This window comes from Montipora capricornis, chromosome 8, assembly GCF_036669925.1.
Source record: "Montipora capricornis isolate CH-2021 chromosome 8, ASM3666992v2, whole genome shotgun sequence".
NCBI classification, from domain to species: Eukaryota; Metazoa; Cnidaria; class Anthozoa; order Scleractinia; family Acroporidae; genus Montipora; species Montipora capricornis.
Window position 1 is genome coordinate 43,334,865 of NC_090890.1, and position 25,000 is coordinate 43,359,864.

The window sequence follows — 25,000 nt, forward strand, 5'->3', positions numbered from 1 at the left end:
TCGGTGTTTCGGGTTTTAGTACATGCCCAAAATATTTTATTCTCGATCGACTGTCCAGAAAACTTCCTTCTGCTCTTCCCAAAAACTTTGTACCACTATTTATTTACTTTTGCATCAATATTTGTTTCGCATAAAGCAAGCTAACAAAATCGGTTCCTTGCTTGGTCCGCATTTGTTAGCGTTAAAATAGAATTTTCGGTCCAATGCTTCTGTTTTCAGGGGTATATTGTTTTTGTTCTCCCATTCAGATACTAACCCCGCCGAATAGGGCTTGACTTCAGCGAACTACATGTATTGTAGCTGTCAGATGGCTCAGAGGGCACGCTTAAACTTGTGGTGAAAAGAAGTTGTGAGGGAACTTGAAAATTATCAACACGTCAGTCCAGAAGCCAACGTTTCTCGCTTCTCTTTTATTTGTTATTCTTCAGAGACTGGAATGCTGTAGTTCAATACCACACAATTCAGTGCCTTCTGATTTTCTGTAACACGTACCACAGGCAACCCAGTGTATGCTTCACGGAAGCATCTCGTTATTCCTGGATTTGTCACGGTGAACGGAGTGGCTGTCACGTGGTTTACTATCGTCCAAGACAGGCCCCAGTCTACGCTCGGCTAAGTACGTAAACTTCTAAGCTTCAGAAAGCGGCCATTTTGTGGTTGTAACACAGCGCGTTGTCGAAGATCGTTTTTTATCTAGTTATTCGTTCTTCTTTGCTGCTTTGGATTTTACACGCCGGCTTTCCTACAGTCGGCTTGTCTTCTAAGTTCGGATTACAGCGAGGAGTTGTGCTCTCACAGGGCAACATTTCAATTCACGGTCTGGACCTTTGGTACAGGTTGCGTCACATGAAAACTTACGAGTCATTATTGACTCTCGCAAGCCAACATTTAACGGCTTCAATCTGCTCAGCAGACCTGCTTGAGTATCTGAAAGTTTCTGAAAGTACTTGAAAGGCTCTGAAGTTACTTGAAAGCAAAAGAGACTCTCCTGTGCTTGTGATGTCATTGCTCAATGTTGTTGTTGAATCGAATTGGACGAATCATCCACACACAGTTGACAAGAGTCTGCTAGCCCACGATTTCGTCAGAAGTAAGTAACATGGGAATCTCTGTTGAACAATACCGATCAAGAATCGGCTCTCATGACAATTTCCTTAAAACAAAAGATGCTTTGTCACGTTTCAATTATGATGCTTTACATGAATGTCTTTTATTTACCAACATTGAAACAAGTTGTTGGACAATACAAAATATGGAATGAAGTAGTGTTTTGATTTACCCAATTTGTGTACTACACCTGCTCACAATGTTTATTTTGGACCTTTTTGTACAGTAGATTAGCACTTTGCGTGATGTCAAGTTCATCTATTCATTTCATGTTTCCACATAGCTTGAACTTGGTAAACACACTGACATAAAATTACAAGGTCCATAATAAGAAAACTTCAACGATTCTGGTATTTAAAGTCATGTGATACCATCATGAACTTCCCTGTACATTGAATTCTGTTGAACTTTTTCTTAAAACCTCCAGGTAAAATTGTTAATCTTATTGGCTTAAAATTATTAGCAATGTTAATAAGCACTACTCAACATATGATTTATTAAAATATTGCTTGTGTTCAGATATTGTTATGCGTCTATCTTTTTTTCCCAAATTCCTCCACTTGCAACCCAATAGCCACTTATATCAACTAAATTTTTCTGTGTTTCTTTATTGAAAATTTAGCATTATGATACAATACAATACAATACATACTTAATTGACCTCTCCCCATAGGGGCTTTTCAGGGCCAATGAATCAACGAAACAACAGAACACAACAACTACAACTGTTAAGAATCCCAACTGGCCGGAGGCAAACCTGTTGGCTATTTACAAATGCGGCTGGGAAGTTGAACCAGGGACTACCAGGAACAAATTCAACGAGTGGTCAGAGCGGGTCTTGAACCCGGGATCTCCGGATCTCAAGACAAGCGCCCTAACCACTGGGCCACACTGCCTCCTGAGGATTTACTTTACATGCATATATTGTCAAAAATTAGTCGTACATTCAAACCAAATCAAGCTCCCAATGTGGCTTCTAGCAAAGGTTACATCATTTCCTGTATGTCCCAGCCCTTCTGCAAAGTGTTGTGCTCTTGCACTGGTACACAAAATGCCAAAAGCATTCATACGAAATGCTTCCCTGGAGTTGATTTCACAACACTTGCCCTGGACAAACTCAGAACTCAATTCCACTTGGTTGCGTAAACAAAATCATGACTGAATCTATAAGCCCACTATAGGACATGATGCTGACATTTTTTCAGTTCCTTAAATCCTCAGGTTACATGCGCAACCTCTGTCGTCAAAATGACACCTCCATAAAACTTTACCCAATAACCCTCATCTTGAAAATAAGCATTTCAGGACGGATGTATGTCAATTATCTTATTGTATTGATTGAGAGGAACAATATTGAAAACTAACCGTAATCAGATACTAATAGAAACTCAATGACTAATAGAAACTCAATGACAAAACAGATCCTTTTAATTTGTAACCTCCCCCATCAAAGCAGCTTAATTTCGTAAGCCACACATGTACGCATTGCGGACCTATTTTTAAGAAGAGCAGAAGGAAGTTTCAGGACGGTCGATCGAGAATAAAATATTTTGCCATCGGTAACAAAATTTACGACATGAAAACAACATTAATTTTGAACCACGAATATAAAAAGGTACCATCAGCGAAAAACAGTTTGGGAGATTTTAGTTGTTTTGTTGTAATTGTACAAGTTTGGCTGCACCGAGTAAATCGCACATCGAATTCAGCGGGTGCTCTGATCAAGTTACCGCGTTATTTTACCGCGGCATGTTTACTCGCGAAACAGTGAAGCAACTGTGTCAAATGATGCCAAGCTACCGGGTTTTTGTTTTTGTTAGTTTTCTTTTTCTTTCGATTGTTATAAATTTTGACAAGAAATGTGCGAATTCAACACAAAGATCACAATCGCCCAACTCTCAAAGCTTGACCATTGTTTCTGGAAAATCAAAAATTTACTTTCCAAGACATGGTTATTTATCACCAGGTAATTCCATCGTTTTGGTAATAGCAGCTACTTTATTATTCATTAGCGTCACAATCTTTTGCCGATTTTGGGGGTCATTTTGTTGAAACTCAAGCACGCTTCCAACAGACCTGTTTATTTTCGTGACTTATGCGTTACCACAAAAATTCTCCCCGTATCACATTTGCACACATGTATGCAAATTTGCTAAGCTCGAAAATTACACAACATGATAACTTTACAAAAGCTGGAAATTTCACAGAAATATTTTCCACCGAAACATTTATTGAAACAAGCAACATATTTGCTATAAGAGGCAAGAAACCCTTCCTATTTCAGTTGCGTGCGTGCAAGCGAAACACACAATCACAAAGCAGATGCAATTAAATAAATTTCTGACAGTTCACATTCAACCCTTTTCGAAAGACCCTTGACCGTAAATAATAAAGCACAAAAGAGACAACAAGCTTTCATTCAAGTAATTTTTCCCTGTCACATTTACAATTTTTTTTAACCTTTGCAGAGTTGAGTACAAAATGAATGTTACTTGCCAGACAAACAGGCAAAACTTAAATAGATGCGACGTCAGTAAACACTGTGAGACACACAACGAGAGATCACAGATCTACCTGTGGTGTTCGATTCCTTCTCTGTCTTTGTTGAACCCGTAAGTTACCAGAGAAATTTCCATTTGGTTTCAGTGTTGTACGTAACACCACCTTAGGCTTGGCGAAATATTAGAAGTACAGCATATTTTGATTTCGGCTCGACGGGCGAAAGATTCACGCTGTCGAAGTCCATTACTCGTCGCTTTTACGATTCCAGATCTTTATGTTTCACCGCCTGTCTTGACGTTCCATTCTTGAGCTCCATATGGGTATATTTTCTTTAGAGATGTACTAAAACGCCATTCGCGTTACAATGACTTCCGACGCCATTACAGGTTAATTGTGCAGAGCAAGCTACGCATTACCCCAGCCCCCTCAAACCTACCAAAATACGCACAGAAGAATCTCTGCTCAAAGACACCACTTAACAGGGGAGTGACAGGCAAGACTTTTACCGACACGGAAAAAAATACTAAAACGGAAATCTACCCATTTTCCGACTGGGTTTGGCAACCCAGTAATTAGACCCGTAGCCCGCAAGGGCTACGGGTCAATAGCCCATGAGGCGAAGCCGAATGGGCTATTGACCCGTGGCCCTTGAGGGCGAAGGGTCTAATTGTTTTAATATCACCCAACTAGTCGGACAGAAAAGGCAATAATATAGTTAACAAATGCAAGTTGAAGAAATATTTATTTGGAAATAAACGAAAGAAAACGTCACGCTTTTCGCTACTCGAGGACTATTACTAATAGTCCTCTAGTAGCATAGCCAATCAAAATGCAGGATTGGCATTAGTCCACTAGTTGGGTGATACTACAAGCAAGTAATCCCAAGCAAAACAGCTTCTAATAGCATGTACAATCCTAGGAACACTGCTTGTAAAGAGGTTTTGATTACACTCAACGTCAGAAAAGATCACGTCCACGTAAATTAATCCCACTTAATGTCTTGAGAGATGATTGCCTAAGTTTTAAGTTACCTGTTTAGCTGGCAATCCTTCATTCTTGCCGGCAACCAGAAGACACGGCACAGTCTTGGGAAGTTTCTTAAAAACAAAAGAGTTTCTGGCTGGTCCAATAAAAAAATAAATCTTTGAAAAAAGGTTAGAAGATCGCTCATGTGAGTTTATTTCAACTGCAGTTGTTATCACTGACCAGCTACACAAAAAAGTCATTACTTTACGTAATTCAGTGATTTAAAAGATAAGCGACTTACAATGAGGAGACAAACGTGATCAAGCACCTATTCTTTTTGCAGTGAAAGTGCAACGAAATGCGGAGCGCAGAAGGCAAGGTTCAAGATGAAGACGGGGTGCGAATAAGCTTCGTAAGGAAACGCGCGGGAAATTAACCCCGCGCACGTTCACAATGGTGTAATTCAGCCAGTTCTTGCACGCGAAAAAACATCCACACGTGAAGTCGCGCGCGTTTACATTGGTGTAACATAGCTTGTCCAATATTTATTACATTACCTCTCGCAGTTGCACGACTTGGGTGAATGAAGTAGGATCAGTGGAGTCGTAAATAAAACATGCAACATCACACCGCCGGTCATGCAAAAGAAAACCGGAAGACTCCCATTCTATTTCACGCATCTGCAACGAACAAAGAAAAAACACAAAATCGATATACCGCAATTTGTTGTAGAGCGAAAAGTTAGTTGAGCGTAGGACTATTGATAGGGAGGTCGCGAGATCAAAACTATGACAGGGCCAACGGGCAAGGTCTTTCAATACCTGAGGAGAAAGTGCTGTTTGCACATCTGCTGGACCCTCTAGTATTCTCGGACAAGAACGATTAACCGTAGGCTCCGTCTCACAACCCTTCAATGTTCACAACCCTGTGGGAGGTGAAAGAACCCGCACACTATTCGCCGCAAAGAGCAGGGCGTGGAGTTCCCGGAGAGGTTGTCTGTTCCGTTCCCCTGCCCCCTCCCCCCCCCCCGCTCCCGCGTTTCCTTGGAAGGGAAAACGATCGGAGATCCGATACAAGCTACACCAACCCTGGGCAACACGCACCTGGCAACCTACTCACCACTAAGTATTTTTCTTGTCTGTTTACTTCTAATGAATTGATAGCATAAGTAGATAAATTCTCTTCATCTTCACCAGGCTGTGATCAAGAACAACCAGCAAAGTGCGTCAAATAATATACAGTACACAATTTGAAGATGAATAACTGAATTGGCTCACAGGATTCACTTCTTCTCACCTCCAGAGTTCTCCCCAGAAACGCTTGAAGAAAAGTGGTCTGTTGGCAGGAAAGAACCATTCATATTAACAATTCATTCGAAGAATAAAATTGATTTCCATACCTCTGCCAGGAAACAGAAAATTAGTAGGCTTAAAACTTTGGACTCCCGCTATAAAATCAGAAGAAAATGAAGAACGTTGATGGAAACAAATCAGAAAACAATGATCTACTTTTCCTAATGTTATTTTACTCAAGAAAATAAAGAAAAAGTCCAAGGAAATCTGAGCGAATGCTTTTCCTCGTCCAGTTGGAGTCTTTCATGACAACAAGGCGCGGTACCCTGCCCCTTAATGTTATTTTCATATAGGAATGGCTCTATGCTCCAAAGTTTTCGAGAAGTGATGATGGCTTCCGCAATCTTCGAGAGAACAGGGAATTCAATATGTACGACGGTGATGTCGCGGATAAAAACGTTTCCTCACGTTCACGCCGTAAAATGTGGGCGAAGTATTCTAAAAATAAATTGAGTAAGAGCAGAGCGAAACAGGAAATGACGCAAAGCAGGAAATGAAAGGTTGATATTTGTATGCTAACTCTGTTGTCGGAACATTAAATTCGGTGATTTCACGTTGTTGTTATGTAGAGTACCGCAAAAATATGCGATAACATGTGTGCCCAGCGATTATTTTTCGTCTTTTAACCAATGATATCCTTGTTTTGCACGGCTGTTGCTGCCGTAACCGTCGTCGTTTCTTAAACTCCCTCATATCTAATGAGTACCTATTCAGTGGTTCTCTTTTAGGTGCTTGACGAGGTATTCCAAGTCTTACTGGTCTTGCTGGCAAAGTAATTCTTCGCATTCAACACCATCTACAAACTTATCCTTATTTGCGGATTCTCTGTGCCTTTCCAAGAATGCTCCATTACATTCAACACCTGGATTAAGTTGAATTTCAATTGCGAGGCAAGCTAACGCATAAGGAACCCACGTCGAGGCATAAACCTGCCTAACGGCATTTATAAAAACCCGCAAATGATCAAGACATCACTGGAATGATGACCCACATTTGACGGTTCGAAATGAAGGCTTGCGCCAATCAAAATGCTCTTCAATTAAACCAATCAGAAGCCTCCGTTTCCAACCGTCAAATGTGGGTGGAACAAGCGCATAGCAGTACTCACTGGGTTCGGTTTTCAATGACATACGAAAGTCGAGCTATAACAAAACAAGAGGAATGCCTTACCTTCCCCACGCCAGGTGGTCCAAAAACGTAACATTGGAACACTGATCGAGAAGTTTGTTTCTTTTGCAAGTCGATGGTTTTACTACGGGTAACTGCAAATGAAGACAAAAGAGTCTTAAAATTTCACTTGATTATGACAAGGAACACTTTGACCAAAATTGTTCATATCTTGATTTTAACAAGTTTCTCCTGTCAAACTGAGCTAAGACCTGAGGGAGAAAAAAAGTGAAATTCTAGAACTCGTTTTAGAAGCCGTAAAATTTAAGCTTATTCGATAGTAGTTTACCCCTCTGACTCCCAAGAGTGATCATGATCAGTATTTTAATTCTCCTCACAATTTCAATCAGGTATTGAGAATGAAGATAATTATCAGCTTAAGAGGTGTGATCTTGATATAACACCAAATTCTCATGACTACCCCATAGAGAAATCTACAGTACCAGTTAGGAGAATGAACGTTTCGATCTTGGGAATGAAAGGGTTCAATACTTCACGCCAAGTTTAAACGTTTAACGTGAAACGGCAAACGCGAAACGGTGGGCTGCTACTGCTTGTCATAAAAGCATGAAAATTATGTTATTTTAACCCGTCTCTCTCTTTTGAAAAGTTACTTGATACCTCCTGCTAACACGCAAGAAATGAGCTCATATCAAACGAGTTTTTTCTATTTTTGGCAAAAGACAAAATTTAGTCCGACGTTTTTCGTTTGCCGTGAACGCGATACTTAATCTCTCTTATAGCTAAAAAGAAAACGAATAATATCACTTTAGATGAAATTAGTTTCATTAACTTTGGAAATAAGTAAGAATAAGAGCATTTTTCATGGTGTTATGTTAGCTAAATGCCTGTCGTCTGCCTTGAAGCCACACACTTGAATTGAAACCTCTACATTGTTTTGACGTCCCAGGATAAAAAAAAAACAATAGATAACGTGTTTAACATCGAACATAAAAATGACAATGAATAAATGATGAAACTGGGTAGATGACGTAAAAAAAAGAATGAAATACTGCTATCAAAACAAGAAAACGATAAAAAGAAAAAGAAATGAAAAAGGAAAAGAAATGAAACGGACAAGAAAAGAAAAAAACACAGTAATCAAATATTAAAATAATCCTACCAACAACATATTTTTCGCAGTTTGTTTCAGTTTATGTTTACTTGAGGAATCGACTGGGGAAGGGGGAGGACACTTTGTGACGTTAACTTCTAGTGAGGAGGAGGAGAAGGACGAGAAGGGTAAGAGAACATTTCGTGACGCTTAATCTAAAGCAGGGTATATCTCATTACGGGCAATGCTGGACAAGAGTTGTATCCGGGAAGAATAGACCTTTTACAGTTACATGTACTTTATAGTTACCTGGCCTAAGAATGAAAGTGAGGCTTGCGTTGACCTTGTTTTGACAAAAACCTGATTCCTTTTCTAATAAAAATTCCAACTTATTTGTTATTTATTTTGTTATTCATTTATTTGTTTGAGCAGATTGAAGTTTTGGCAGCTATTCAGCTGATGTGGACCTGCTATACCCACCCACCCATATATACACAGAGGACAGCCACAACACCGGGAACTTCATCCCCTACTCTTCTCGAATAGTGTATGGGTTCTTTAACGTCCCACAGGGAACTAATTAATGAACATGGAAGTTATTTGTGAGTCCTTATCCGAGAAGACTTGAAAGTCTAACCATTTGCGGATGTAATTACAAAGGCAGCACTTTCTCCTCGGTTATTTAAAGACAATGAGTGTTGGTCCGGCCGGAGTCGAACTCACGCACGACATCCCGCATGGCAGCCCGGTGCTCAACCGACTGAGCCACCGGTGCGCTAATTAGCATGAGAACAACATCATTAACATAAGAAAAGCAGGGAGGTCTGTATCATAACAAAGACATCTATAGGATCACTTTCATTTAAAAGCCAGGTAACTAAGCACATAACTGTGAAAAGGTCAATTGAAAGTTAAATATACCATTTTCCGATGCTATTACAAAAGCGGGCGTTTCTCCTCAGTTACTTAACGACGCCAAGTGTTGGGTCTGGCAGGGGTTGAACGTTTCGACCGAGCTCACGGCAGTTCGACGCTTAACCAACGACGCCAAGTGTTGGGTCTGGAAGGGGTTGAACGTTTCGACCGAGCTCACGGCAGTTCGACGCTTAACCAGCAGAAATGTAAGTGTAGAAATGGCGGTGCGAAATTATCATTGTTAAAGGGGCAGTGTCACGCTATTTTAGTAAACCTCCAAAACACTTAAAGATATCTTTGCATCAATGAGGACCAAAAAACAATGCTGTGGGTTTTGTTGCCATTAATCAGTGAGGTGCACTGAGGCTACTATTTGTTGTTTACAGCCAAGGATGGAGAGGATGGAAATGGATTGAAACTTGAAAAAACTAGCCGCTTTTTTCAAGTCGGCAAAAATTAAATACGAATAGCCCTTTGTGCCATAGCCTGCGCTCGCAGACGTATTTCCGGTTGTCGCTTCTCTTCGCCCGAGAGAAGCGACAACCCGAAATACGTCTGCGAGCGCAGGCTATTTGTGCCATAAATATATTTCATATCTTGTCAGTGGGTTGTAAGAAATGTCACACGTGTGAGCTTAAGTTCTAATTTAGGTTTTTATCCAGTTCTGAGTTAAAAACAGCAAATGTAGCATGATAGTGCCCCTTTAAAGTACATGAGAGGTGATTTAAAAAGAAACGCTAACGAGTACCGAGTTTGGAACTGACTTGACCCCACTGAGAATAAGTAGGAGGTAAAAGACGAAACTTTTTTCTCATCTGAATTAGACGAGACACAGAGGAGACCAAAGTGAAGGGCAGAGGAGAACAGACTGTTAAAGAAACAGAGAAAAAGAATACAGATGACATAAGTTAGTAATAATACCGCATCCTTAACGCTTACTCAGTGAATGGAGCTTTTATGTTTAGTTAATTACGAGACTGAACTCGAAAAAGAGTAATATGAAAATTCCTTTAGCGAGAAGGTTTGTTACTACATTTTAAATACGAAGCCGATTCTGTACAAAGAGGACCTTTCTTCAAGCGATTTGTCATAAACTAGAAAAAAGAGTTGACCGTACTGTTTTTCTCAAAATTTCCCAAATGCATTCCGTTTCAGTATTGTCCTTTTTTGTCCATTCATACATCTTTCTTGCTTCGCCGTATTTCTTCTGTGTTGTTCAAGTTTTTAGTGGTTATGGCGATGTTTCCGTCTACTTTATGGACTTTTTGCACGTCACGAAATTATATAAACTTGCATAACATAGCCCCTAGAGTTTAAGATTGCACATTGGATCACGCTCCGATCAAGAATTGAGGGAAATGGTTTATTCATAAAACAAATTTTCCAAGTTCAATACACCCTTATTCCAAAATGGCCGCCATTTTAGTATTCTTTTGTTTGATTGCAAATTGGCCCTTTTGGCCTCGCTTTCAAACGCAAAATTCAAAAGAATATTTTACCTTGAACGAGGCCAAAAGGGCCAATTTGCAATCAAACAAAAGAATACTAAAATGGCGACCATTTTGGAATAAGGTGTATTTTACCGTGGGATCCCTGGTGGGATCCCTGAAATCATAATCTTTTAGGTCCCCCTTCCACGTACCAATGGCCCTATAGGTGGTTTTCACGTGACGTCATCGCCGCCATGTTGGTGAACGAAAACAAAAGATCTCTCATTAGCTCCTTTTGTTCGTCCACCAGCAATTGTACATTGCAGCATTGTTATAAATCTGTTTCTCTAGAGATTGGTTGCAAACCACCTAGATTTGACGCAATATTTATTCCCGATTTGGACCAGCGGTTTAGATAAAATGGTTTTACCGTTTAGCTTTGTATAGCATTACCGTGCACACACTGCGTGCTCTTACTAAACAGGATTAATCACACTTCAAGTTTGATAGAGCGGTTTTCAATTGAGTGTCGTAAAACAAATACCAAAGTAAAATTACTTCGACCAATCACTGCAGGTACAAACACCGCAATGAACCAATTCAAATTCGTAGCAAATTCCATGTAACTTGCTCAAAGCGCGGGAAAAAGCGCGGGAAAAATCGCGCATGCAAGTCGACGTGATTGGTTTTGGTTTTCCTTCTCATTGGTTCATAAACTGGCAAGAGATTTTTAAACCAATCAGTAAAGGTAGCAATTGCAATCGCGTAGTTACTTTCGACAGTCATTTGAAAACTGCCCTACCTGATGTACCTCGCGGAATTGGTTTACTTGTTAAAGGAACATGACGGACGAAAGCGTGACCAAGATACGGTGGCACACGAGGGAGCATGAAAAAATCAGTTTACCTCAGGCGGTTTAGTTGGTGTGGATACGGTGTTGAAATGATTTTACATTTAAACGTTTAAATCCCTGATTTATGCAAACAATGAAACTGCTACACGGATGCTACCAATTGAATACGAGAGAAGGTACAGCAAAAATTCCATCACTGAAATACCTGCCTGAAAATGAAAACTAGAAAAAAAGTACTTTAATATTTCCCACTTTACCTGTTATTGCAGTTGAAAGAGAAGGTTCATTTTCTTGGTGAGTGTAACCAAACGATGCTAAGTAGGCCAGTAGCCTAGTGTAATCCAAGAATGCTGTTAAACTGAAAAAATAATTGATTAGTTTTATTTGGATCGTAGCGTCACTTAAGCAGTGCCAATCATCTGTTAAGCCACCAACCCAGCCCCTCTCAACTAAGGTATCCTTCCCTGAATAATTAAACCAATCGAATGGATTTTCCCTATAATAATAATAATAATAATAATAATAATAATAATAATAATACTAATAATAATAATAATAATAATAATAATAATAATAATAATAATAAACAGACAAAATATGCTGATTTAAGGGCAAGCTTAAAGAGATTGTATCCCGGTTATAATGTTATTCAAGTTAATTTAGTGTTTGATTTTCTGGCCGGGTATCATAAAGAACTGATTCACAATTTAAACAATGTAGGACTCTCTGATAGTATGAGCGTGATCAGAAAATGTCAAAAATGGGTAATCGCACAAAACTGTGAAATAGTGAAAGCATTTCATAGCCGTAAATGAAGCATCAGTCTGTTTGAAACATGATAGGAAATTGCCCAGATTATTTTAATCGGCAGTTTCACTACGATCCGCACTTGCAAACAAAGTGGAAGTTTAAAATAAGCACAATAATAATAATGATAATGATAATGATAATGATAATGATAATGATAATGATAATGATAATAATAATAATAATAAAGTGTATATCAAAGGTGCTACTTACCTCCACTGAGCCAAAAATCCCTGAAGGGTTATCCAACCTTTGGTATTTGTTTGTACAGAGCTAAGAACATCGTCTCCCCAAGGCATAGCGGAGCATGTACTAAATACTTCCTAAACCAAATCAGAGTGCTTGCAGTTAATTCACAAATAAATACCTCTCTCTAAAATAGACCAAATATAAAAATAACTTGTGTAATAAAATGATATTATTGTCTACCTGCAATTCTTGCGGACTCAGGGCCTCATCTCCATCCTTTGACAGTGAACAATAATAATATTAACACATTTTATTGAAGAGAATATATACATATATATTTAACAATTATTCTACGAGGGTGCGCTGGATACGAAATGATATATATAACCAACGAGGCGCGTAGCGCCGAGCTGGTTATGATCATTTCATATCCAGCAAGCCCGAGTAGAATAATTGTTTTATTAAAAACCCCAACATCACAACTCTTTTATGTTGAATTTATTTGCTGCTGTGTTTCTCGGAGCCGCAAAAATTTGCATTTGCTGCTGTGTTCATTGACCACATTTGGTAGTGCAGGTGTATGAGCTGATAACCTGTGTTCAGTGAGCCAATGAAAATGCTGGAAATGTGATATCCGTAGTTCAGTTTTTAATAAATATCTATATATTGAGGATATGAAAATTAATACCTTTGTGAACCAAAGATCATCACAACTACTGAAAAAACACGGGAGTTTTTTTTTTTTGCTTCTTTACAAAGTTGCTTTCATTGTTTCCTCAACTATGATGATCTTTCTTAGAAATTTATCATAATATTAACATTACCGTATTTACCCGTGTATAAGTCGACCTTTTATGGCCTCAAAAGAAGCTCCAAAAATCGCCCTCGACTTATACACGGGTCAAAGATTTTGAGCCAAGTTCCAGCTAAGTAATTTATTCAAAATTAACATAATAATGTTAACGTTGTCTTTGCCATAACGAACGCAGTGGACAAAAGCCGACGTAAAAGACTTCAAAATGAATGACAAAAGACTTCAAAACGAATGTAAGCAATTCCAGTTGAAATGAAAAAGGATTTGTCCAACTCTAAATGTTGAAGATACTCACAAGCACAAATATGAAAAAGACACTGGAAATTTTCGTTTTCCAAAGGCGGAAAGCTCTAAAAGTCATGTTCTGTTTGTTCGAATAAAACACGATCGTTCAACGGCTTAGTAACCTGGCGCAATACCTCGTGTTTGCGTGCAAGCATCGTCACTCGTGTTGCGTGAAAATGCTGGTTGGTAATGAATGTTTTTTATTCTTTATACAAACCTGGCAGATTTAAATGCTTTTGCAAACTTCGTATTGTTTGGTTTATGAGTTTTGTTTTGTTTGTCATTTGAGAAATTATAAATCAAGGACCAATAAAACCTTGCACATTTTCGCATCGTTCGCAAGTTATTTTCAAAGATTGACTCCTGCTTCTGTGATGTTGCATTGTGCTTATCCTCTAAAGCCCTTTATCCTTGAACAAGGAAACAGGTGAGTTGGAGGTTTAAATGTTCGATTTTCTGACAACTTTTTCGAAACTCAAGGACAAAATGCCCGCATATACAACAGCTGTTCAATAACAAAACTATTAAGTGCTTGAGGCCCTGATTTTTTTGTGTATCCACATTTCCAGAAATCGAAGAATACAAGATTAGTGTCCCATGAACATTTAACAAAGAAATTAAGAAATTGCGTTTTTTGCCATCAAAAATGGGGGGTCGACTTATACATGGGATCGACTTATACACGGGTAAATACGGTACTTTAAAAATGTAAATGACTGGTAAGCATAGTCTATCATAGCTTGAATTTCAGCCGCCTTTTTAGGGTTAGGATTTTGAAACAATGGAGTCCTGGGGTTTACCCACATATAGTTCATCATGATTTTTAATGCAAATGAGAATGAATAAGCACAAGAAAATTCTTTTTTATTTACAAAGACTAGCACAATGGAACAAGTCCATAAGGCAAATGCAATATTATTTATTTATCACAGATGATGCAAAATCCAGGATCCTAGACATGATTGCTTTTCACAACAACAGATGTAGGCTTTTAAGTCCAACACAAAAGTCAATATGTCAAAGTGTCTTAAAAAAATTGAAATGGACCTTTTGGATAATGAAAAGGAATAATACCCCCTTTTCATTTGTCACGAACCTTGTCATGCCTGTTGAAGAGGTCGATAAGAAACTGATATCCAGCGTCTGACAATTCAACCGTCTGATCTGAACCCATATCAATCCTTTGAAAGTAAAAGGAAAGCCTCCATAAGCTGCGTATCATGACAGTCATATATTGATTTGTAACCAAGAGCTACAATGTTACGTGACAAAGAGACTAAGAAACACAACTTGTAATCACACTAGTTATCCAAACAGAATATGGTTACTCCACCCATGCAAGTTTTCTGGTTCTTACCTTCTACCCCTCTAAAAACTAGCATTTAGCTTCAATAAATGTGTCAACTTTTGCAACCCACTTTCCTTTTGGGAGAGGTATGGAATTTTTCTAGAACAGCATATTTAGCAGGGGAAAGGATGAGAACTTACGCTGGACATAAATATTCTTCCCTAAGCTTAAGATCATCACCATATCCAAACTTTCTCAGAACAGTCCATGTTGTCTCGTGTCTTCCTTTCTGGATAAATAACTTGTGGAGAAACAGAAAACCTAGTGAAGGGAACCAATAAAGGTCAGCTCTGACTTCATTTTGAGAGGTCTATTTCTACATTTACAGCAAATAGAAAACGTCAGGCTGATTTAGAGTAAGACAAAAATCAATGAAACTTGTGAAATGAGTTTATTTCTTGCTTGCAAGCTACAGCCGTTAAAGTAGTTAAATGTGAGTACAAAATAAATAAAAAATTTGAGTACCAAGGGGTATTACCAGAAGCACTTACAGCTTAATTGCAAAAGAAGCAGCTTGTCATTTTGTTGTTAGTTAGTCACAAATATGAATTCAAATGATACTATTAACAACCACTTATTGCTAACTGGTTGTATCGGTTGACAATCACCCTACCATGTAAGAAGTCGCAGGTTTGAAACCCATCAAGACCAACACTCAGGGTCTTATAATAACGGATGAGAAAGTACTGCTTTTGAAATTACATCTGCTAATGGCTAGACTTTCAAGTCTTCTCGGACAAGGACTATAAACTGTAGGCCCTGTCTCATGACCTTTCATAACCCTTCCGTGTTCATAAACTTTGTGGGAGACGTGAAAGGACCAATACTCATTTCAGAATGAGTATGACTGTCTTATTCTCTCTAACAAATATGGCAGACTTGGAGTGAAATCACGAAAACGCTTATGGTGTTTGAAGGCACCTAAAAGAAAATGCCAAGAGCTGAATCATGGGCATGTAGATGGTACCATGCTGATTCTTTTTTACCTTCTAAAGTAAGTGAATTATCTCTAAGTCCACTTGGTACATTTTTCCTGACCACATTCTTGACATCTTGCAAACCTTGACCTTGGAGTGGTGTGTTAAAACATCGATTCTGACAGGTAACAGATTTATCATGAATTCATGAGTAGGAATGGTGTAAGAGTAATATAGTATGGAGCAATATTAACCCATTGACTCCCAGGGGTTCCCCATTGACGAGTAAAATACTCTGGCGTTAGACAGAGTAAAATACTAAGTCTGGCCGGTTTGGACGTCAAAGGGTTAACAGAGCAGACTTTCTGTGAAGAAATTCCGCTGCCTGTAATGAAAGAGAGAGTGAAATGCTAAACCCATTAAATGAGATTTATTTTTTATTTACAGGTCAACCATCTCATTCATTACAAAAGATAGAATGCATCAGTTCAACATTTTCAGTCATAGCAGGGACTATTATCACATGAACTTGGCTTAATGGCTTACAGTGTAGCTCCCAAGAGTTTTCTATGGCACATCTGAACTAGTACCAGTAATGGGGAATCTTTTGCTGTTGCTGCTCCTCGACCATGGAATTTACTGCCCTATGCGATCAGGAGTAGCCCCTCAGTAGCATCTTTTAAAAAGACACTCCACTCGAAACATTTTTATTTCAGAAAGCTTTTTGGTTAATTTTATTAATGTGCTTTTGATCTAATTTTTAGTAGGTTTTAGGTAGTTTTATGTTTTAAGCGTTGATGAAAATAGCTATATTGATATCGGCGCTATACAAGTTTATTATTATTATTATTATTATTATTATGGGGAAGGTTGTAAGTCCAAATCCTGCGAAGGAGCACTGTGATTCTTTCCAGGTATCCTCAAGCCATCATCAAAACAATACAGCTCTTTAATAGGCCTTTTTCAATATATTAAACTTCAGCTTGAAAGAAAGGTTTAGAGGACAAAGACAAAGGAAAGTGGATGATATGCAAATATTTTTCACATTCATTCCAACGTGTTTCTATTGTTTTTGTCCTCACTGCCTCACTATCAAGCTGAATACTTGATATTTTGAAAATGGCTATTCAAATGCAGTTCACAACAGCCAGACCATGGTCTTACAGTAGTAACTCACTTGAAAGTCATTTAATTCCTTGTCATTCAAAAGTCCATCATTATCCACGTCTGATATCTGCAAGGTACCACAATCAAAATTTCTTTGAACTGAACAAAGGAAAGGCAAGTTCAGTTTATGATAGGCTGGTTGTTCTGTCAACTCTTGGGCTGTTAACAGTGGAAGTAATTTGGAACTCTTTACCCCTTCCTATGTTCATGCTCTATTTTTAGAGGACATGTACATGTAGATTACGGTATGGATGCAGCTTTGTGGAGTAGAGGTCAAAAAAAGAAATTTACAGTAAGCCACTCAACTTTGTCACTTTTTGTAATATTTGTTGTTACGTTGTTACTATGCTTGGCTGGACACATGTCACAAATAGGAATACCTTGAAAATTCTTGACATTGCTGCCTGACACAAGGACTTCAACTGAAATAAAGAGACAAATAGAAAGCATGACTCAGCCTGCTACCCTGCTGACCCCTCCATGGTCATGCTTACCCTTCCTTGTCATTAATTTTGTTCCATTCAATTTGCTTTACAATCTACTAACTTTGAGTAAATTTAACTTTCCTTGGCAATAACAGAGAAAGTTAACACTGTACTTTTGCTAGACTGAGTCATCTGGATTTATGGCACTTGCTTTCTTCGCACTTTAATTTCAATAGCTGACGTTATGACACTCAAACTACTCACTTCCTTGAATGGAAAAATTTTGGAGAAAAAGTACTAAGTCTACAAGAATAAATTATGCTACACACCTCTTTACTGTCAGCTGAAAACAACGGAGCAGTAGGGTGGAGAACTGCCTTCTGTGCATAATAAAACATCTCAGATATATTTTTAAGTTCCTTGGCAGAACACTGTAAAAGAAAGTAACGTAAAGTGCTGTGAGGATCTTTTTAAAAAAAATCAACAGTTCTGTGACCTCTCACACGAGAAGGTTCCCTACAAGTACTACTGCATGTAGGCAAAAAACTCTAAGGAGCATTTTTACATAAGGTCACAACTCTCAAGTTTCTGTTTCACCAGAGAGTCCAAACACTGATCCTTAATTTGGAAAGGCTAAGGTTTGTTTTCCTCCAACTACTGTCCTTAAAATACCAGAGCTAGATTGAGGAGAAAATTATGCCATTTAATCACAAGATTTAAAATGCCCAGAGTGAATATGACTGGTTTTGTGTGCAGCACAGATGACTTTTCAAACTCCCAAACATGTTTTGCATTGAACAATGCAATCAATAAAAATTCTTACCTCAACACAAGTTTCCACCTCTGAAAAGTCATTCATTATTGGCAAAATAGTCTAAACAAACAAATAAAGATGCAATAATAAAACTGTTGGATAGTCTCATGAAAAGATTGCCTCGTTGGTACTGCTCTGAAAAAAGGTAAGCTTCCTTCTGCATAAGAATTGCTTCATCTACATGAATCAACAAAGTTATGTATACATGTATACTGTACAAGATGAAGAGGATAATAATGAAAGTGAACCAAACTAACTTTTATTGTACAGTTGTACTCACATCTATTGTACTTCCATCTGATAGGTCGGACTGCAATTATTCAAAACAGAAAATGGAGTTAAAGCCTTTCAAAATAATTGATCAAATGAAGTTACCTTTTGTTTTTGTTTTCTTCATATTGCCAAAAAGAGTCCATGTTTTTCTTGCCAACATATTTGACTTTGCAGAACTAACTATGCCTATAAGCTGTTGCAAAATATCACTTGGGCCCCAGGTATTCATTTTTTCACATTACTTGGCTGCCTGAGATTGCTGTGGTAGGGCAAATGACAAATACAAAAAGGTCAATTGAGGTGGCGAACTGTCCACTGAATTAAATAAAATTTATTTTACCAACAAATCAGAATTTAAACTAACTTTGTTACCAACAATAATGACAGGTTTTGTTGCACCATCTTCCTCAGCTGCTTGTCTTACAAGTGGCAACCAGTAAGATGTTATCTGTTGAAAACATCGACAATGACAATAGACCATTTTCGAATTCTCACGGCTGGACTGGATATCGCATGAAATGGAGGCTAATGCGGTCAAATATTTTCAAATGCAAATTAATTTGCCTGCATTAGCCTCCATTTCATGCTAGATCCAGTCCAGCTGTGAGAATTCGAAAATGGTCTATTGAATTCACATGCATAAAGGGTTGCTTATGAGCAGAGGTGGGACTCAGGTGCGGTGGTTAGTGTGCTTGACCTAGGAGCGAATGATCTGGGTTCAGGCCCTGTCCGGGGACAACAGCGCCTTTACTTTAGTAACCCTGCAAAGTTCTGGCATATCAGGTGTAATATCAGCTCAAAAACTCTAAGTTGAATCTAAAAAAAAATTACAAAGTGACATTTGTATGATTGGGGGTACGTCGGACTTCGTAAATTCGTAACTTACATTTTCTCACCTAACACGCTGAAATTTTGCAGGGCTATTAAAGCAAAAGTGCTCTTTCTATTTCTGGTATCAGTCGCTCATTTAGTACAATTTTAACTCATTCAAATCCATTGCTGCCATTTTGGAGAAGGGTCTATTGGCACTATTTCTTCTTCTTCTTATTATTATTATTATGATTATTATTATTACAATTACTATTATCATTGTTATTAATTAATGTATCAACCTACCCTTTCAAGAGACTGATCCACTGTTACATCAAAGACAACACAAACTACATTTGCCTGCAGAACAACCAGCCCAATGACAAAATTGTGTTACTTAAGCTGCAGATGTCATGTGTACAGAGAATTTTGATAGAGAGAACCAAAGTGAGGGGGGAGCGGGGTGGCAAGACCTCAAACTGAAGGACTCAAAATCAGACGCAAAGCGTTGGAATTTCTGAATAAGGAAGAATACTCATCAACCAATTGTTGGTTTTTGAGAAAACTGTGGAACTGGCGTATCAAATAAAAATGATTTAGGAGCAAAGTACATGTAGAGAATCAACTAAAGACAAAGCCGAAACAGCAATGGCTTTAGAGATCTTTCTTGTGCGCTTTTTTTTCTTTTCTTGTGCTTTTTAATAATTATTATGACTTTCTTGCATGAAAAGTTGGCGACCAAAATTTATGATCTGGCAACCAAATTTCCCCCATTCGTCGCCAGCTGGCACCTGAGCAAAAAAGTTAATTTCAAGCCCTGACATCACAGGCTCAAGTTTAGAGCTCATTGAGGTCAGCTGTTTATTTTTTTGAAGCTGACTGCTGACCAGGTTCTGGTTTTCAATTGGATTGCAGGCTCAAGCCAGGATAACTTCTTGTAATCAGGCCACCTAAACATAAGTGAAGTTTAGGCCCATTTTAAACATCGCATTTTACTGTACATGTGCCGAATCTAATGCAAATGAGAAAAATCTATTGTTTTCGCTCACTTGCATTACATTCAGCATATGTAAAATGCGACATTTAAAATGGGCCCAAAGGAGACAGCGTGGCCCAGTGATTAGTGTGCTTGCCTTTATATACGGGGATTCCGGGTTCAAGACACATTCTGACCACTGGTTGGACTTTTTCCAGGTAGTCCCTGGTTCAACTTCTCAGCTGCACTTGTAAATGGCCAATTAGCTTGCCACTGGCCAGTTGGGATTCTTAACAGTTGTTGTGGGGAGTGGCCAATTAAGTAAGTAATGTATTGTATTATCTGTGGCCCGATGCTGCTACACGGCCATACCACATCAACTAAAGCTCTTAACAGTCAACGCTTTTGTGTTCAGGTGGAAAACGGTTTGGAAAATACTTTTTTCCTGCATTTTTTGAAGGTTTCAATCCAAAAAGATGACTCTGAATATTTGATTTCTGGTCAGAGGTTTATTTAGAACTCGCATTTTTGAAAAGACTGTGATGGTATTTGGTAACCTACTCAATATGGCAGTACACTCTTCTTGTAAACTTCCTATGTTAGGGGATATTTATTATTTTTTCAACTCTTCTTATTTCAACTTGTTTTAGATTGCTTTGTTTGGTTTTCTTTAATATCTGATTGCTTTTCGTCAAGGCCAAACAAAAAAAATTCAAAATTGTTTTATCCTGTAAATTTGAAGTTTAATTAAGGCCAGTAAGAATAAATGATCCAGGAGCCCCACTTTTAGGCTTGGCTAAATTTATGTATCAATAATAAATTATTAAAGCCTTCTGAAGAAGAACAACAAAGAATGGATCTTTATCGTCTGCGAATACAGCCGCCTCTCATCGCTAACTGCCACTTGGGCCGATGCATGTATTTGCAGGCTAGCATTTTTATAGATATAGCAGTAAATGCAGACCAGAACATTGCGGAGACCCAGAATGAAAAAGTAGATAGACACCAAGAGCTGGCATTTGGGGGAAGCGAATAAACCAGGCTTCAAAAATTAAGTGTGATACCCATTGCGGTCGGTACATTGGGAACAATAAAAGAGGCAAGACCATGGCAAGAAATGTTAGGTATACCTGACGTCATTGGCAGTGTACAACTGGCTGCCATTCTTGGAGAAGCATGTGCTAAGGAAGTATTGTGTTTATTTTATTATCATAATGTTTACCTTAATAATCTCATCCACAAGCATATCTTCAGACTGCTCTAAGGCTATTTGGAAAATAAAACCACACACTCATTTATAATAAATTATAAATACACTGTACACCATGTATAATATTTTTCAAGTATGTTATCAAACAATAGCCTTCAATGATTTGCACTTTCCCCTATGTAGGGAACTGTGTAATGCGATGTAAAACACAATTTGATATAAATATGGGATACTTTAAAGTTTTGTCGCAAAGAAAGAGAAGATTAATATCAGCATAAGAAAAGAGTTTGATTCCCATATTACTTGAAACCAGTTCAATTTTGATTTTTCTCTGTCTAATATTCATTCTCATAATCTGAAACAACGAAATATCAAACTTGAACTGGTTTAAAAAACTTGGAATCAGGAAAAAATTTGAACCATGTCCATTTTGGGTACAATAGTTAACACTCTGATGTTTTGACATTATTCATTATCCTCCATTTCTCTATCAATGGGATCACTTTGATGCCATGAAATCTACAAGAACAGTGCTCATGAATTTCAATCTATGGTGACAGGCAATGAGATATCACTGCTTGTCAGCATGCACAAATTAATTCACTCAGAGTTGATAAAAAAAGATTAGAAAACATTATTACCACAATAATCCACAATGTGCGTTGGGACTTTCTCCGGAGTAACATCAGCTGGAATCGTTATTTCTTCTGCTTTGGTAGGAACCTTGTAATTTAAGAGGATGATTAAAAAAATTAAGACTTACACCTGAGCCTTTCATATTTTGAAGTGCATCTCAACTCAAATATTTTTTGTTCCCAGTATAAATCTCCCTATCCAGAGAAAACATACGTCACTATTGTTACCCAGAATTTCACAATATTGGTACCTTACTTTTTTGGCTGCCAGACATAAAACAGTGGACATTATTAATAAAACGTACAAATTGCCTTCATATTAACTGTAGAATTCTTCGAAACTCTATTTCTTGTATGCATTATTGGTTGTCTATTAATTGACATGAGTATTAAAATAAGGTCACAATACCAGCAGGTACCTACCCTTAAAAACAAACATGCAGGGATCTAGATTGATAAATCATACATTATAGTACCAAAATAACCATATCGTAAGAGCATTGAAATCAAAATAATGAAATGCTCAAACATAACAACCAAATTTGATTCATGAGTGGCGTGACATTGACAATTCATGTGACTTGTGATCAGTTGAAGCCTTTGTATGGTGCGCATGGCTAGTAAATCATGCTAGCCAGTCTTTTTACTGGGTAAATACATGCAATACACCTGTACATGCCTAACGAAATGATTTTGTTTCAATGGAAATGCATTGAAAGGTGTAAGTGCAAGTCTTTGATCCTTTTTTTCGATCATTTGCAAGTAGGAAATACGAATGCTTAAAGCACAGCTTAGAAATGTATTTCAGAAATTCATGCTTTGTGTCTATGATCAGAAGCAAAAAAATTATGGACACTTTTTGGTGACCAAATTCTCGCATCTGGCAACTGAATAATCTTTTTTGTCGTCACCTGGCGCCTGCACCCAAAAGTTAATTTTGAACCCTGTGAGCAGACTACAAGGTATGTCTGGATAACTTCCCTTCTGGACCATCACATGCCGCCCTCAGAACTTTTTACCCCTTCCCTGCCCTCACCCGCTGTTCTAGAAAAGATTTCGTCAGAAGGATGTCATTAGAGATGAAAAGGTGGCTTAGGGCTAGAGCTTACATTAATAATAATTGGAAAGGAAATTTTCCCGGGGCTGCACATCTTGGAGGGGATGTGTCTGACGTTCAGACCGAAATATAAAAAGCGCACGAAGTGGAAAGCATATTTAATTAACATCGATCTCCTCTAATTTTGATTACCTCTTCTGGAAATTCCTCACTGACTAGGGACAGAATTAACGAGGTTTTTCCAACTTGAGCTATCACACAAAAGAAAATTGATTAGAAAGAAACCCTTCCATCTTTCTCAAGTTATGATTATGCTTGTTTTATCAGTAAAACAACAACAAACTGTCATTTATACTTACGATCGCCCACGAGCAATATTCGCACGTCCTTCATTCTTCTGCAATCGATCGAATTGAAATTCCGCTAAACTAGCCTAGTGACACTCGATTTTAAGAATAGGGAATAGTCTTAGGACACGTTAAGTCGGTAAAAAGTGATCTATGTTTTAAAACATGTTAATTTTAAAGTGATTTTCTCCCTTCATTTTGTGGTTAGTATTTACTCAGATTTACCGCCTTGGATCAAAACTGTGGGCATGATCAGTGACTGTTTGCCACTGTACACAATTGTCTGAACACTCCCGTCCCTCTCCCGTCCCTAGATGCTGTCCTCTCCACTACCACCGTGACAGCCCGGAGGGGTGGGGGGAGGTACTTTAGGAATTTCTGGGTGGGGAAGTGCCGCTGGGACCCTGGAACCCTTAGCCAAAACCAGAGTTAGTTCAGCTGAATTTTGCTACCCTATACTAGAGTAAACTCCCACCGATTTCCGTCTAAATACCGATACTTGACAGTTAATAATATCCAGAAGAGTTTCATGATAGCCATTTATCGACGCTGTTGAAGCTGAGTTGCGTAAACTTAAACTTTGCCGACTCGATGTTTTTATATTTTTGAGCGGGAATTTCTGGTTTCCTTAGTCTTGATAAAATCTTCAAGCGACTGGTCAGTTTTGTGAAAAATGATACCCTATTCTAGACCCAAACGCTCTGATTTATATACCCTATGCTAGAGTAAACTGCTTGAAAACCATACCCTTCACAGCGGCACTTACCGATAAAACCCATATATGGCAGTAACCCCCCCCCCCCCCGGGCGTGACAGCTTGGGGCCGATTTTTGTAGCATGCGACAGACCATGCGACAGGCTTCCAGGTTACGACAGGCATAAAAACTCGTTTAGGGCCGATTTACACGATACGATTTTGTCGCATGCGGCAAGCTCACGACAGGCCTACGACATGACTTACGATTGTCGCAGCTTTTTAAAATGTGTTTTAAAATGCTACGACATTTTTTCTGACGTACACAACAATCGTAAATCATGTCGTGGGCCTGTCGTAAGCCGTTGTCGCATGCGACAAAATCGTACCGTGTAAATCGGCCCTTACGATTGTCGCGTACGTCAGAAAAACATGCTTTAAAACGCTGCAACAGACGGACGTAAGTGATGTCGTAGGCCTGTCGTATAAAGCTCTGTTGCTTGGGCTCTTGATGCATCATGGGTAATCGGGTAAGATTGAGAGAAATTCAAAGAAGGTTTGTGTGGAAGTTCAAAACAATGAAAAGTATGTTGCTTGGGCCAAATTTATCGTAGTTACTAAAACATGCAACCAGCCAAAACCACCCAAAACCACCCAAAACCAACGTGACAGTCACGCAACATCACACAGACGGCGATGTACGCAAATATAACACAAACCGTGGATGGTTTTGGGTCGTTTTGGCTGGTTTTGTGTGGTTCCATGTTTTAGTAACTACGCGAAAAGTATTCATGATATGCAATTTTGGGATTTTTTATTTTCCAAAAGAGAAGATATGCGCTCAAAGGTGCGGCAGAATAAAGCTGGAGAGAATGGCTATTGTAGA

At 38.5% G+C, this 25,000-nt stretch overlaps 1 protein-coding gene across 1 annotated transcript in view; it reads right to left on the bottom strand.

Moving 5' to 3' along the window:
* The window catches only part of LOC138059471 (mitochondrial Rho GTPase 1-A-like), a 33,565-nt gene extending 9,908 nt beyond the window's left edge, over nucleotides 1-23,657 (bottom strand). The window contains exons 1-22 of the mRNA XM_068905093.1: nucleotides 23,433-23,657; nucleotides 23,266-23,324; nucleotides 22,023-22,104; nucleotides 21,394-21,437; nucleotides 19,502-19,555; nucleotides 18,750-18,833; nucleotides 18,393-18,422; nucleotides 18,122-18,172; nucleotides 17,628-17,729; nucleotides 17,254-17,295; nucleotides 16,884-16,940; nucleotides 15,776-15,884; nucleotides 14,930-15,050; nucleotides 14,538-14,622; nucleotides 12,583-12,618; nucleotides 12,367-12,476; nucleotides 11,604-11,704; nucleotides 7,098-7,189; nucleotides 5,872-5,910; nucleotides 5,695-5,772; nucleotides 5,133-5,255; nucleotides 4,641-4,706 (exon numbers count right to left, since the gene is read on the bottom strand). Coding sequence (XP_068761194.1) covers nucleotides 4,641-4,706; nucleotides 5,133-5,255; nucleotides 5,695-5,772; nucleotides 5,872-5,910; nucleotides 7,098-7,189; nucleotides 11,604-11,704; nucleotides 12,367-12,476; nucleotides 12,583-12,618; nucleotides 14,538-14,622; nucleotides 14,930-15,050; nucleotides 15,776-15,884; nucleotides 16,884-16,940; nucleotides 17,254-17,295; nucleotides 17,628-17,729; nucleotides 18,122-18,172; nucleotides 18,393-18,422; nucleotides 18,750-18,833; nucleotides 19,502-19,555; nucleotides 21,394-21,437; nucleotides 22,023-22,104; nucleotides 23,266-23,324; nucleotides 23,433-23,466 — 1,599 coding nt within the window. The 5' untranslated portion in view covers nucleotides 23,467-23,657. The remainder of the gene's footprint in view (nucleotides 1-4,640; nucleotides 4,707-5,132; nucleotides 5,256-5,694; nucleotides 5,773-5,871; nucleotides 5,911-7,097; nucleotides 7,190-11,603; nucleotides 11,705-12,366; nucleotides 12,477-12,582; nucleotides 12,619-14,537; nucleotides 14,623-14,929; nucleotides 15,051-15,775; nucleotides 15,885-16,883; nucleotides 16,941-17,253; nucleotides 17,296-17,627; nucleotides 17,730-18,121; nucleotides 18,173-18,392; nucleotides 18,423-18,749; nucleotides 18,834-19,501; nucleotides 19,556-21,393; nucleotides 21,438-22,022; nucleotides 22,105-23,265; nucleotides 23,325-23,432) is intronic.
* Between the last annotated feature and the right edge of the window lie 1,343 nt (nucleotides 23,658-25,000).